Here is a 14,640-nt window from a genome sequence, read left to right as displayed (position 1 = left end):
TATCACTGAGAGGCTGCTTTAATACTGAGAGTATATGTGGACGAGAGAGAAACATAACCTTTACACCTGTCTCTTTTGTCCACTTTTGACCACTTCTGTCCTGATTACTTTGAGGGGAAATTTCTGAAATAAGATCGCGCAACTTTCACACGCTAGCAAAATGAAACTACGCGGAAATCAGCCGCTTTAATTTTATCAATGAAAGGCTAAAAATAGCGCTAAAGACGTAAAACAGTACCTCAGATTAGATAAATGGTCGGAGAGAAGGCGGTCTCCTGTGGCTGTTCGAGCAGTTCAATCTATTGTTTTATTTCCGCTGTCATCATAGGTAACATGAAATAAAAATATGTTTCCACACACCAAACTTATACGACGCTGGCGCATCCTCCAACTGCGGGCAGACTTCCTTTTCTCTCCCACTTGCCATTTCTATACGTAACATAACCTGCAGTACTTATGCTGCGTTCCAGGCAACCTGTAACCCGTAACTCACGACTTCAAAACCACGACTCACGACTTTGAACTGGGAGTAGATCGATCTAGTACGTGTTCACGGGTGGGAAGTCACGGGTTTGACTGCCGTTCCAGTGCACTTTCACCGGTAGAAGGTTGTAAAAACACGACTTACAGGCTGCCTGGAACGCATAGGGTCGTGAGTCGTGGTTTTGAAGTCGTAACTCACGGGTTTAAAAACCTGCCTGGAACGCACCATTATACTCGAAACCAGTCACCTCTTCTCTTCTTTCGCGCGAAAACAACAATTAAAACAATTAAAGAAAATAAATGTGATTTTAATAAAACAGTTAAAAATGTTAAAAAGAATAAAACAGGAGTAAAAGTGACTTGAGTTAAAGGTGCAGTCAGTGTGAAGCAGCACAGTGCTCATTCAGTAAATGCAGAGTTAAACAGGTGTGTTTTTAATCTAGATTTAAAAGTGTTTACTGTTGAAGCACATCTGATCTCTTCTGGAAGTTGATTCCAGCTAGAGGTGGCATAAAAGCTAAATGCTGACGCACCTTGTTTTGAGTGAACCCTTGGTATTTCTAACTGACCTGATCCTAATGATCTGAGTAATCTGTTAGGTTTATATTCAGTTAGCATATCTGTCATGTATTTGGGTCCTAAGCCATGAAGTGATTTATAAATGAGTAACAATACTTTAAAGTCTATTCTAAATGTGACAGGAAGCCAGTGTAAGGACCTGAGGACTGGAGTGATGTGCTCAGATTTTTTGGTTCTGGTCAGAATTCTGGCAGCAGCGTTCTGTATTAGCTGCAGCTGTCTGATGGTCTTTTTGGGGATCCCAGTAAGGAGTCCATTGCAGTAATCCACCCTGCTGGTGATGAAAGCATGAACAAGTTTCTCTAAGTCCTGTCTTGAGACAAAACATCTAATTCTGGCAATATTTCTGAGATGGTAGTAAGCTGATTTGCTTATCGCTTTCACGTGACTACTGAAATTAAGGTCAGACTCTAAAATTACACCAAGATTTCTGACTTTATTTTGTGTCTTTAGACCCCTAGAGTCAAGGTATGTGTTAACTTTGAGAGTTTCATCTTTATTTCCAAATACAATGACTTCGGTTTTGTCTTTGTTTAACTGGAGGAAGTTTTGACGCATCCAACAGTTAATTTCATCAATGCATTTACATAGAGAGTCAATGGGGCTGTAGTCATTGGGTGACAGGGCTAAGTATATCTGGGTGTCATCTGCATAGCTGTGGTAAGCAATTTGGTTCTTTTTCATTATTTGACCAAGTGGGAGCATATACAAATTAAACAGAAGCGGTGCAAGAATTGAACCCTGTGGGACTCCACATGTCATGGATGTCCACTCAGATTTATGGTTACCTATGTTCACATAGTAACCTCTTCCTTGTAGGTATGTTTTAAACCATTTGAGAACCATCCCAGAGAGCCCTACCCAGTTTTCCAGTCTATGTAAGAGTATGGTGTGATCTACTGTGTCAAAGGCAGCACTAAGATCTAGTAGCACCAGCACTGATATTTTACCTGAATCAGAGTTTAAGCGAATATCATTTATTATCTTTATGAGCACTGTCTCTGTGCTGTGATGCTGACGGAAACCAGATTGAAAGTTATCCAGATAACCATTTGAGTTTAAGAATTTGTTCAGCTGATTGAAAACAACCTTTTCAATGATCTTGCTTATAAACGGAAGATTTGAGATTGGTCTGTAGTTGCTAAGTATGGTTTTGTCTAGGTTACTCTTTTTTAGGAGAGGCTTTACAACTGCTGTTTTTAATGACTCTGGAAAAGTGCCTGTGATCAGAGAGGTGTTTACTATTTTTAAGAGGTCAGTTTCTAAGCAGTTAAGCACCTTTTTGAGAAAAGATGTGGGGAGAGTGTCAAGGCTGCAAGTTGATGCTTTAAGATGTTGTACTGTTTCTTCCAAGGTTTTTATATCAATTATGTCAAATTCTGAGAGAATGGCTAATTTCTGAGGTTGTTGCAATGATATCTGACTGACCACAGTACAATTTGAGGTCGTATTGATTGCCATTCTGATATTACTGATCTTCTCAGAGAAAAACTTAGCAAACTCATTGCATTTGTTGTCAGAGAGCATTTCACTAGGAACTTGATTTGGGGGGTTTGTTAGTCTCTCTACAGTAGCAAAAAGAGTGCGAGTGTGGTTTATGTTGTTATTTATAATATTGGAGAAGAAGGTCTGTCTAGCTGTGCCTAGTTCTACATTGAAAGCACGAAGACTGTCCTTATAGATGCTATAATGTACTTCAAGTTTTGTTTTCCGCCACATACGTTCAGCTTTTCTGCATGTTCTTTTCATGTGCTGTACTGCTGTTGTGTTTCTCCAGGGTGCTTTACGTCTGCCAGTGATCATCCTGACCTTTACTGGAGCTATATCATCAATAGCATCTTTAACTTTTATGTTAAAGTTTTCAAGGAGAACATCAACAGAGTCTGCGGATATGTTTGGCAACATTGACATAGCATTCATAAATACCTCACTGGTGTTCTCATTTATGAACCTTTTTTTGATATAGACAGATCTAGCATCAGTGGCAGGACAGATCAATAATTCAAAGTAAACACAGAAATGGTCAGATAGCGCTTCATCCTTGATTACAGTGGATGAAATGTTTAGACCCTTGCTAATGAGCAGATCAAGAGTGTGTCCCCGATTGTGTGTAGGACCTTGCACGTGCTGGGTCAGATCAAAAGTGTTTAAAACATTTAACAGTTCAATCGCAGTATTGTTTTCTGAATTGTCTATATGAATATTGAAATCTCCAGCAATAACAAAATAATCAAATTCAGAGGAAATTGTTGACAAAAGTTCTGTGAATTCATCAACAAATGCTGAGGTGTATTTGGGAGGTCTATAAATAATTGTAAACAGAATGCGTGGTGTACCTTTTAGAGCAATACACAAATATTCAAAAGACTGGTAATCACCAAGTAACACTTGCTTGCATTGAAAGGCATCTTTGAATAAAGCAGCTATTCCTCCACCCCTTCTAACAGCTCTACATACACTTATAAAGGTAAAGTTGGGTGGGGCTGATTCATTGAGGACTGTAGCACTGCAGCTGTCATCTAACCAAGTTTCATTTAGAAACATAAAGTCCAGGTTGTTAGTGGTGATAAGATCATTAACTAAAAAGGATTTGTTCTTTAGTGAACGGATGTTCAGAAGTGCTAACTTAACAGTAACTGGTTTTGGAACTGTATCAATCTCAGAATGACGTATAATAGGCAGTAGATTAGATAGAATTGCTGTGCGGCTGGAGACGGCCTTCATCTTTCTATCACATGTCAGGACAGAGATAGGGAAAGCTAAAGGGACATCGGGCGCCCGCTTGTTCTTAAAATATTTATGATTGTTACTGCTGACGTAGCGGGAACCCAACACACATCAGTTACCAGTGCTGTTTGCAGATGAGGGCTGGTGTGATCCCTGATAGGTATTAATTCATCTAAGTTAAGGTAAGAACATAGTCAAATATAAAAAAAATGATGTTTTTCTTCCTTTACTATAACTCCAGTCTTGTTCTGCTGAAGAAAGAAAGACATAAACATCTTGGACAACATGGGGGTGATAAATATTTAGTGCATTTTGATTTTGGGAGTAGAGTTATCCTTTCAGATTTGCACTAAAAAACCCTAACAAGTTAATTGAACTCATTTTATTGAGTAAACCCGTTCCCTTAATTCAATTAAGTAATGGGTGTCCCAAAAATTGAATTTTTAAGTTCATTTAACTTTGTGGCCACATAAACTGAACTTAAATGGTTAACTTAAGTTTAAACTTACAATTAATCTTGGAGTTTGTACAGTGCGCTTAAACAATTAAGTTCACTTGGTGTTTATAAAAATTGTCATTTAACTTTATATAACAAGGTGTAATGGAAGGGATTCAGGACGGACTCTGTCAATCAATGAATGCACTTATTTCCTCACAGAAGCACACAAAAATCTGCACTGTTCACATCCATCTTTATTATAGTGGAGAGAAATACAATGAGTTGAATGTGGTGCATGCATACCAAAGAAAACACTGATCACCTGAACAATGACTTCACAAAAAACTAATCAAAAAACATCAATAATGCTACAAAGACTGTAAAACTCTTTTATTAACAACTGTTTATATGTCCCATTAGTTGTTATTCTTTGACCAAAATGACATCATTCAAAAAGTTCAGACGCATGGGCTTATAGATATTCCTTACAACATTTTGAACTGATAATTTTAAGTTAATTGCACTTTCACCGCCATTGAGGAGTTATCTCGTCAATTAAGAGAAAACGCTTCCCTGCCAATGATTAGCTTTTACGGCAATCCATATTATTATTCATTATTATAATTATTCACTAGGTGGCGCTCTTTCACAATATATAAAACACTAATGTATCCATGGATTAAAAAACGGAAAATACTCTGTGTATGTTTTGATCATCGCTATAAATCTAACCTCAACGAAAGTCCTTCACAAAAATGCAGTTATCTCAGCTTTTTGCTCAAAATTTGGTATTTTGAAGAAACCTACCCATATTTAAGAGGTGATAAAAAGAGAACTAATACAGATAGGATAAAACTTTTTTTTTTTGAAAGCAGAGGGTCTGTTCTTTCATTTGATATATTGTAGGTTTATATGAAAGGTGAAAATCATAAAAAAAGCTGAAAAAAGCTGGCGCTTGCCGGCAATATTTAAAAAAAAAGGTGCGTGGAAAGAGTTAAGCCCACAGATAATTCATTGGTAAAAATATGACAAAATTCCAAAATAAATTTACATTTTAAAATTTAAATTTATTGTGACTTCAACACCCCATCTTGAACCTTAATAATTTTCAAACCCTGGCTACGGCCTTGACCTAGTGTGTATAAATATATCTGCACATAAATGGTACATTTTAATACCTTTTTAAAGGGCACCGCTCAAGACATTTTTATGACAGTGCACCTCCATATTTGAAATGGGCTGCTTGGGATATTTTGTTCCATTACATACTGTATAAAGCAAATAGTTATATGAATTCCTGCCTGGGAAACATGCTAATAGTAATATATGTTTTGCTGTTGCTGGAATATAATATACCAAAATCATACAGGATACAAAAGTCTTAAATTAGCATTTTTTATTGAATTGTGTGATGGCAGTTGGCAGTGATTCGCAACAGTGTGTATGTGTACCCCAGGGGGTACGAGAAGAGTGTGAAAAGATTTAGATTGTCCTTTGATGTCACGTTATTGGTTTATTTGGTAACATTGTAACCAGATAAAATGACCTAAATCTCCTTATGATGGATCTATTTTATGGTTTATAGATCATAATGATGACTTTGTAGATACAGTGATGGCCATCATAAGGAGATTCAAGTCATTTCCTTACTGGCTCTTTCAAAGTCTGGACCTTAACACCATCGAGCACATTTTGGGAGAGTTGGAAAATAAACTGCACTTAAAGGAAAACAGGGTTTCCATGGGTCATGGAATTTATGGAATATCATGGAATTTTAAAATGTCTGTTCCAGACATTGAAGGTCATGGAATTTTTGTTTCCATTCATCAAAAAATTCTCTATACCATATTTATTCAGTGTGTTTATTTCACACACTTTATGTATTGTTATAGAGTGCTGCAGGGATGATCTATTTTTGAAGGCCAACCTGGAATTTTGCGGGACACTCACTCTTCACATCAATCCCATAAAGCACCCATCGGCCCATTTCTTGGCCCACTTCTATTTGGAATTCACAGCATTGCACTACAAGTCCCAACACGCACCGGGGATGCCCTGCACCCTAAACATCTAGTGACCTCCGTGTCTGTCAGGGTTCCAGTGATAGTACAAACGGTTTCAGCAGCATCACTCTTTCTTATTATAAAAAACGTGTTAGCTCGCTCGTGGCCAGTCAGCCAGAAAAAGACAAAAAAAAGTTGTTCATGAAAGCAGGGTGTTCTTGTCAGGTTCATTATATTCTTTCATTATTTAATCTTGAACGTGTTGAAAAAATTAATGAAAAATTTAACTTGAAAGGTGGAAATTTCTGGAGATATAGAAAGGATTTTTTTCTGTGCAGTCAGCGGATGACCGTTATGTTCATCATAAATACAAGTACGCCAGCCTGCTTATGATGGGAAATGAAAACGATCTTGTAGCATCAGCTGTAGAAACATCTGGCACATTTTTACCAAAAGAGAAAAGATGATGAATCTGTAAAGTCAAGATGTTTAATTAGCAATGAAATCATTTTTGCGTAAAAGCAGTTTTGGAGAGAACATGATAATTATTTGGTAATGCAAAACAAACCCAGTAATTTTTCTTTTCTTGGCTAATTGACTGTACTTATTAGTGTTCAAAAAATGTTTATTTGCAAAGAAAAGCAAATGGGTTTATTTTTTACTGTGTTCAAGTTGGTAAATTCAGTTATTCAGTACTTAAGAGTAGTCTGTGGCATAGTTGTCTTTTAGTTTGAATGGTTAATGTCAGCATGATTAAGTTTGACCTTTTATAAGGGGATATATTTTCGTATCCGACCTCAATTTTTAAGAGTGCCTGTTCCCTTGCCAAAAAGCTCATTCATTTTCCCCACAGACTTTTGGATTATTGGAAAAAAGAAACTCTGTTTAGCCAAAGTTTATGACCCTTACATGTTTGTCCAAAATAATCTTAACACAACTTTTATGAATTTTGAAGAGTAAACGGGTGATTCTCGCGTAATTAGACTTATGAGGTGTCATGAAACATTTTGACAAAAAAAGTAAATGAAAAGTAAGAGTATCAAAATAAGAAGCATACAGTCACAAACATCTCTTCATGTACTATTTTGCACATCATTTCAAATGACATCATACAAACATTTTTTTTTTCACATTAAAGGGGAAAATTTTCATTACCGCAACGTGTCCATGACTGGATTTGGGTTCGTTGACATGGAAATATTTATAATTAACAAATCAAAAAAATGAAAAGCTTCAGTGCATGTTATACCATAAACATTTACAGTAAAGAAACATGAGGTATATGATGATCATTGGTATATGTAGAGACAATAATAAGGAATATAAATGTGTCCAATACCTATTTTCTCATCCGCCGCAACAATTTTCAATCATTGTTTAATCCCTCAATAAACTAACATTTAAAAAAAAATAGTTGGAAGGGACATAATTGACTGTGACACTCAAGATGGCTACCAGGTAAGCAGTTCTTATTTTTTCTCTCCAGATAAAAATTTAAATTTTGTTTGTCATAGTACCTTGACAACTTTTTAGTTCTCATTACCGAAACATGAGTTTGTAAATGCATATATTTAATGTAATATCATGTTGCGGTAATGATTATTTTTGATAATGATAAACTAAAAAAATTTAAATAATTCTATAGGAAATATTTAAAAGCAACTTGTTAGTAATTGCCCTTTTAACTCTTTCCCCGCCAGCGTTTTTTTTTTTTTTTTTAAGTTGCCAGCCAGCGCCAGCATTTTTCATGTTTTTCACAAAAGTTTAAAGCCTTCCAGAAAATGTTCTTCTTTAAATATATAAACCAACAATATATCAAATGAAAAAACAGACCATCTGCTTTCAAAAAAAAAAAATTTTTTTATCTACCTTCAACTACCTTCATGAGTTCTCTTTTTATCCCCTCTCAAATATGGGTAGGTTTCTTCAAAAACACAAATTTTTGAGCAAAAAGCTGAGATAATTGCATTTTTGTGAAGAACTTTTGATAGAGATCAGATGCGGAGTGATCTTTAAAACATACATGGAGTTCTTTCACGTGAGGCACTACTTCCGGGTTGTATAAGTTGCAGAAAGTGGATAATAGCGGTATTGCGGAAAGCCAGAGTTCTTGTCATTGGCAAGGAAGCGTTTTCTCTTCATTGAAGAGTTATCTCGTCAATGGCAGCGAAAGAGTTAAAGACACTTTAAACATTAAGTGTTTTATTAGTCAAAATCAATGTCTTTATGATTTGACTTTTCTTTTAAGCTTAGAATTTCTTCTCTTTACTTATATTGAACGGGTAAGTCCAAGGAGGCTTTCATGTCGCTCCGTCATATTGAAAAACTATAATAGCAGAGAGGGAAAAAAGCACTAGCCTACCGCAAGGCGTTTTCGTTCAGAACGCATGAACCAACTGATACAGACAAGGGGATCAGTGGGTACATAACGGCTACCGTTGTTGCAACACGCATTTGGAAAAGTGAGGTGCTAAATGGGGAAAATCTTACTTACTGTCCCTTTAAAGCTTTAAAAAGTCACAAGTGTGGTAAAACTGGTGTGTTTTATGTCATAGAATAAAAAATGAAAATACATTGGGCTTAAGTTAACCCAAGATCTTGAGTTTAAGCAAAAACCCAATAAAGAAAAAATTGACTTGGAGACAATGGAACCAAAAGTGCTAAAATGCTAATTCGCTTTTGGGCATTGCCTACAAAAATATGTCATGCCTGCGGCACTCATTTTACTCTCTTCCCGCTCGTCAAATGGGAATCACTTGCAAATGCAGTCACCTGTACCTGTAAGATGTTTTTACATTCATTATAGGGCATGGAAATTTAGCTTTTTAGTCATGGAAAGTCATGGAATTTGACATCTGGCTTAGATTGGGAACCCTGGGAAAGCGTTTGGTATGAGTTGCAGAAGGCATGGGATAACATTACTGATTAAGTTATGAGGAAATATTGACACTATGCCAGAGATGTGCTGCTAATTGCTGCACAAGTTGGACATATTGAATATTTAAATTAAAGGGGACACATCATAATTTTTTCATGTTTATATTCCATAATTGGGTCACTGGTGCTTCTATCAACTTAGAAAACATGTAAAAGATAAAGCCTATAACTTAGTTTTGGTAAACCGCTCTCTGCAAGCATGTGAAAAAACTGGATATTCAGATTTCAATCCCTATGGGGCTGTTTACACTTGGTATTAAGATGTGTTTTCATCGATCGGATCACAAGTGGACGAAAGAGACACATTACGTTTACACCTGGTATTTAAATCCGTCTCTTTTGTCCACTTTCGACCACTTCTGTCCTGATTACTGTGAGGGGACGGTCCGTGAGACGGTGGGCGAGTCTCTCTGCTGTCATTCAAACGCGAGCGGGAGTAATTATGAGTTTATATGGACACAAACTAATATTATGTCAGAGTCCACTGCTTGTTTAGCAAGTATACATGCTGCACAGTGTTTTGTACGTGTGTATGTAAGAGCTTTCTCTGAATTTTCAGCGCAATTGATGAAATAGGATCGCGCAACTTTCACACGCTTTCAAAACGAAACTACGGAGATTAGATGCTTTAGTTTTATCAATGAAAGGCTAAAAATAGCGCTGTTCACCGTATGTTCACGCCAGAAGTCAAAAAAAGACGTAAAACTTGTGTTTAATACCTCAGATTAGATAAATGGGCGGAGAGAAGGCGATCGCGTGTGGCTGTTCGAACACATGCAACCACATATGCGTTCCGCAACTCCAAAGCGATCCGATTGAAAGTGGTTTCGATTACCTCTGGATGTGGTTGAAAGTGGTCGAAAGTGGACGAGCTCAAAACGTTTTGAACACCGTTTACACCTGGCATTAACGTCGTCCACTTGTGATCCGATCGACGAAAACGCATGTTAATGCCAAGTGTAAACAGCCTCTATGTGACGTAGAAAGGGGATCTTATTATAATAATACCGCCTCTTAATCTGCACCACCCATCTGCACGGCACCGTGTGATTGGAGAGAGAGAAATAATTGACAGCACAACAGAGTTTCAATTTCAACAAACCAACATTATGGCGATCAGTATTTGCATTTCATCAGCTCATTTGCATTTAAATGGACACACCCAAAAACATTTTTGCTCACACTTACAAAGTGGCAATTTTATCATGCTATAGTAAATTATCTATGGAGTATTTTCAGCTAAAACTTAACATAAACACCAAGACTTATTTTACATCTTAAAAGTCTCATAAAATGTCCTCATTAAAAGTAAATAGGGCTGATATGTGTTGTGTTGAGAGCAACCATCATTATGAAATGAAATTATCTAATATATTATATTTTTTAAATAAAATATTTTTAAATCTGTCAGGTGTTTTAATAATTTTGGCCACCGCTGTAATAAAATAATTAATAATTCAATCCTTTTTTATTGCTCTCATATCTTAATTAGCCCTGTAATAAGCAGGATAATGTACCGTCATTGGTCAATATCGGAAAATAAATCCCTTCAGGGTGACACCAGAGCTCCTGATCAGGATTATTTCTGAGATAATAACAGGTTGACTATACATTATCCTTCACTTAAATTTGGTTGAGCTTCCATTGCAAAAGTGACCTTACAGGAGTTTGGTCAGTTTGTCATACACAGCGATGATCTCTTCCCTCTTTTGTCTGCAGCTATGAGAGATTTAGGCCCATCTTACATTCATCCGTCCACAGAGAGCTGCAATAAATTGGGTTTCACTTGTAGGATTTTATTGAAGATGTCTTTCATAGATCGCTTCAAATTTGTTTTGTTATCAGAGTCACAGACTTATATAGACGGTAAGGGGCGAGGTCAAGCTTTGATTTGGTTCTGACGTCTCTCTGCGGTCCCATCGGAGCTATACGATGCATCCGAGACTAGAGCGGGTTATATGGAGATGTTGCCATGGAGACGGCCGCTGCGGTCGTGATGGAGAGAACGTGAGGTGGATTATTTCCACACCGCTCTAATGCATGTATGCACACCATCATCACGTCTGTTCCTCGAACACTTACTATGGTTTGAGCTTGAAGTGGAGACAAATCAAATTTTCCTTGCTCTTTTGAAATAAATGTTTTATACTCAAAGACTCCTTCATAGTTCGCCCAGACTATTTATTTATTTACACACTGACGGAGCTCTGGACGGTCAGGATGCATTTTGATGATGTGGAGTCGGTGAGTTTGAAATCAAGCACGATTGGGTTTTCTGAAGGCACAAATTATATTCACTTTGATATCAAATGATTGGCAGCGCTGTCTGACATTCTGGTGTGCATTTGCCTTCATGTCGTTCCTTACCAGACACCACACATTTCCAGTGACAAGTAAATTGTCATTTTACACTGAAAGGGGAAATGTTGCATGAAGTTACACCGTATTGAGAAAATATTTGATGTATAATATACAGTAACGTGCAGAGTGATTTTTGAACCAATGGGATTTCACTGTGGGTGGGGCTACACAATAAATATATTACTGTATATTACTCATCACTTTATTTTGTCCTGCCTGGTTTGGACACATAAATGCCTCACTTTTAAATCTTCATCAATATATGTTCATTTGCATGAAGAAGTCCCAAACTGGCAATAGCAAGAACCGTCTGCTTAATTGAAAATGTCAGAGAGAGGATAATATATGGTTTTGGTTAAAGCATGATAGACTTAACCTGGTCTCTATTGGCACCCTTGACTGAATTTTGAGTTGTATGACTATAGATAGTATATTAAGATAAAAAAGCTGAATGGCTGACATAGGCTTGAATCCAAAAGTAATTGGCAAGTTGTGAAACACAAGAGGACATATGAAGAGCTCAGATGCAAAAGCCGCTTAACGAAACTGCTGTCAAAAATAAAATAAGGATATTGACTGAATGCTCCTATTATATATTCATCGATTATATTCGCTTCGTAATCCTGGCCTCAGGCCATTAGAAATGCTGTTTGTACGCATCTGTGCACAGCTGTTTAATTCAGTTTGGACCGTTTACTAAGTTTACACTCAAAAAAATGAACTTGGTTAGAGTCAGTTTTACTAAATAATTTCTTGTTCACTTTACTTAACAAACAAAAGTAACTGCATATAATTACTTTAACTTAGTATTTTCAACAAAAGACTGTCTCTTGTCAGCTTTACTTCAAAATTATTTGTTCAGCCAATATAACATTGTTGCGTAAAAGTAACAGATTAATAAAACCAATACAGACTTGCATCTCATTGGCTGATGATGCTGCAGTGTATTATGGGTAAATTGTTGTTCTGGCACTCTATTGCAGAAGTGTAGCACCATTAGATAGGTACATGAGTAATAAGTGGCCAAGTATGAGTCAATGAACTTGTTCTGATATATTTTAGAACAAAACAAACCAACAAACAGTTTGAAATGTAACTTTGCATTTCAAATATGTTTATGATATGTTTGATAAACTGTAATTAAATAAAGGTTGTATTGAGCAGCTGCTCTCTGATTGATCGATTCGTTGTTATGGAGTTATTAAATCATTAATTTTAATTTTGTTGTCATCAATTAAATGTTTCATAATAGTGACTTTACTAGGATTTCTTTAGTCCATGCAACATTTAACTTGTCAATTTTACACAAACTTTATTAGTAAATACAACTTACATTTTATTTGTTGACATTACATAACAAAGCTATGTGGAACCCACTTGACAAAGTTTTTTTAAGTAAATCCAACTTTTTATTTTTTTGAGTGTAATAAGATATTGAATCTCAAGCCAATGTGAGACGCTGCCGGTGGTGAGGACAACGGTGCAGCATTTGCTGTGTTGTCAGATCCCATTATTAAAATCCTTTTAGATGTAGTGTTGTTTACTGTTTTAATGTGACCTTTTTGGTAATGTATTTGGTAATTATTAAAAAAAGACAAAGGTTTGATAGTATTTTGTTCTTATATTTAAGAAATGCCATTTGGTGAGCGCCACAACAAATTTTTTGCAAATTCCTCTAAGTGCACAGAAGACGAACTGAATGAATGATGTTGCGCATATGTTGGATTTCAGTTGTCAAGCTGCAGGACTTTTTTTACCCAGTCAAAGGAGGTTTACAGAATATTTGAGGATATGGACTGAATTTTGTGATTTTTATTTTTTTAAATTCAAGATATCTGTGATATTTATGTGTGGGTCTAGTTAAAATCAACTGTGTGTGTTTAATGTTTTGCAGGGCCAGCCCGTGGGTCAGTGTGATTTTAACAGACGTCTGCTGTGTATCGAGAAGGAGATCATCTTTCCTCGCTTCGAGAAGATGAAAATGGGCCAGATCGACAAAGCCAAGGAGCCTTTCAGCGTCAGAAATAAGCCGTTCTTCGACATTCATGCTGCACGAAAGGTATTTGTCATAAACCCCAGCGGCTGTTTGTAACAGTATGAAAGAAAAGCTTCTGACTCTCCTACTTCAGCCTTTGTGCCCTTTTCCAAATGTGTTTTGTGTCCCTTTTCATGAATACGGCGCTAGTGTCTTTAGTCTGGGTTTTTTTAAAGATTAGAGGTTGAAACACCATTTGTGTAAGAACCGTTAGCCCTTAGAAAAATCATACCTTACTGCTTACTTGTTCATGTTGGGGTGAAGTTATTCACATAAGCTAGTAGTAAATGTCCTAGCTAAATATCTTGAGCATTACATTTTTAAGGGATAGTTTAATCAAAAATTATTTACTCACCTTCACGTTTTTACAAACTTGCATAAATTTCTTGCTTATAACCAAATAATGTGTTTTTGAGCACCATTGACTTCTATTTTTTTGCCTACTATGGAATTTAATGGTTCTTCTATTTCTTGCTTGATCTTCATATGTGTTTAGAAGAACAAAGAAATTTATACAGGTTAAAAACTTAAGGGGGAAATATACATGATGGCAGCATTTTTATTTTTGGGTGAACTAACCCATTTAAGTCACCTTTAAACTTACTGGGAAAATGTAAGACACGATTCTGTGTAAAACTGCTTTGAAAGCATTTGTGATATGTAGAAGTACAGCTTGAAAAGGCTCTGCTTCACTGAAAGTATAAATGAGCTTTTGTGTTTGTTCTCTGCACTGTGGCCTTCAGCCTTCAGATAACTTCTGAAAGAACATTAGAGAAACAAAGTTGCTGTAAAAGTTAAAAACGTATTTGTTGAATTCTCAGATTGTTTGGTTCAGATCTGACAGACAATTTTTATCTTCTGTATTTTTTTAAAGCAAAGAAAAGGTATGCGATGAGCATCAGAAATACAAAATACTGCTAGAAATATCCTAAATTTGATCTTAAGATAATTTCCTGTACGTGATAAGTGCGTATACGTGTGATTCATAGAACAAACATATGTAAGGGATAATGTAGAGGCAGCCGGTAGTTATTGGGAAATAAGCCCCGACAGTGTGATCAGGACCCGACGCGAAG

General features: G+C 36.4%; 1 protein-coding gene across 1 annotated transcript in view; it reads left to right on the top strand.

The window, feature by feature from the left end:
• The window catches only part of rngtt (RNA guanylyltransferase and 5'-phosphatase), a 164,596-nt gene that overhangs the window by 60,543 nt on the left and 89,413 nt on the right, over positions 1-14,640 (top strand). The window contains exon 11 of the mRNA XM_065268829.1: positions 13,424-13,588. Coding sequence (XP_065124901.1) covers positions 13,424-13,588 — 165 coding nt within the window. The remainder of the gene's footprint in view (positions 1-13,423; positions 13,589-14,640) is intronic.

This window comes from Paramisgurnus dabryanus, chromosome 12 (assembly GCF_030506205.2).
Source record: "Paramisgurnus dabryanus chromosome 12, PD_genome_1.1, whole genome shotgun sequence".
Taxonomy (NCBI): domain Eukaryota; kingdom Metazoa; phylum Chordata; class Actinopteri; order Cypriniformes; family Cobitidae; genus Paramisgurnus; species Paramisgurnus dabryanus.
The sequence above is the reverse complement of the archived record's forward strand: the minus strand, read 5'-3'. Positions and strand labels throughout refer to the sequence as shown.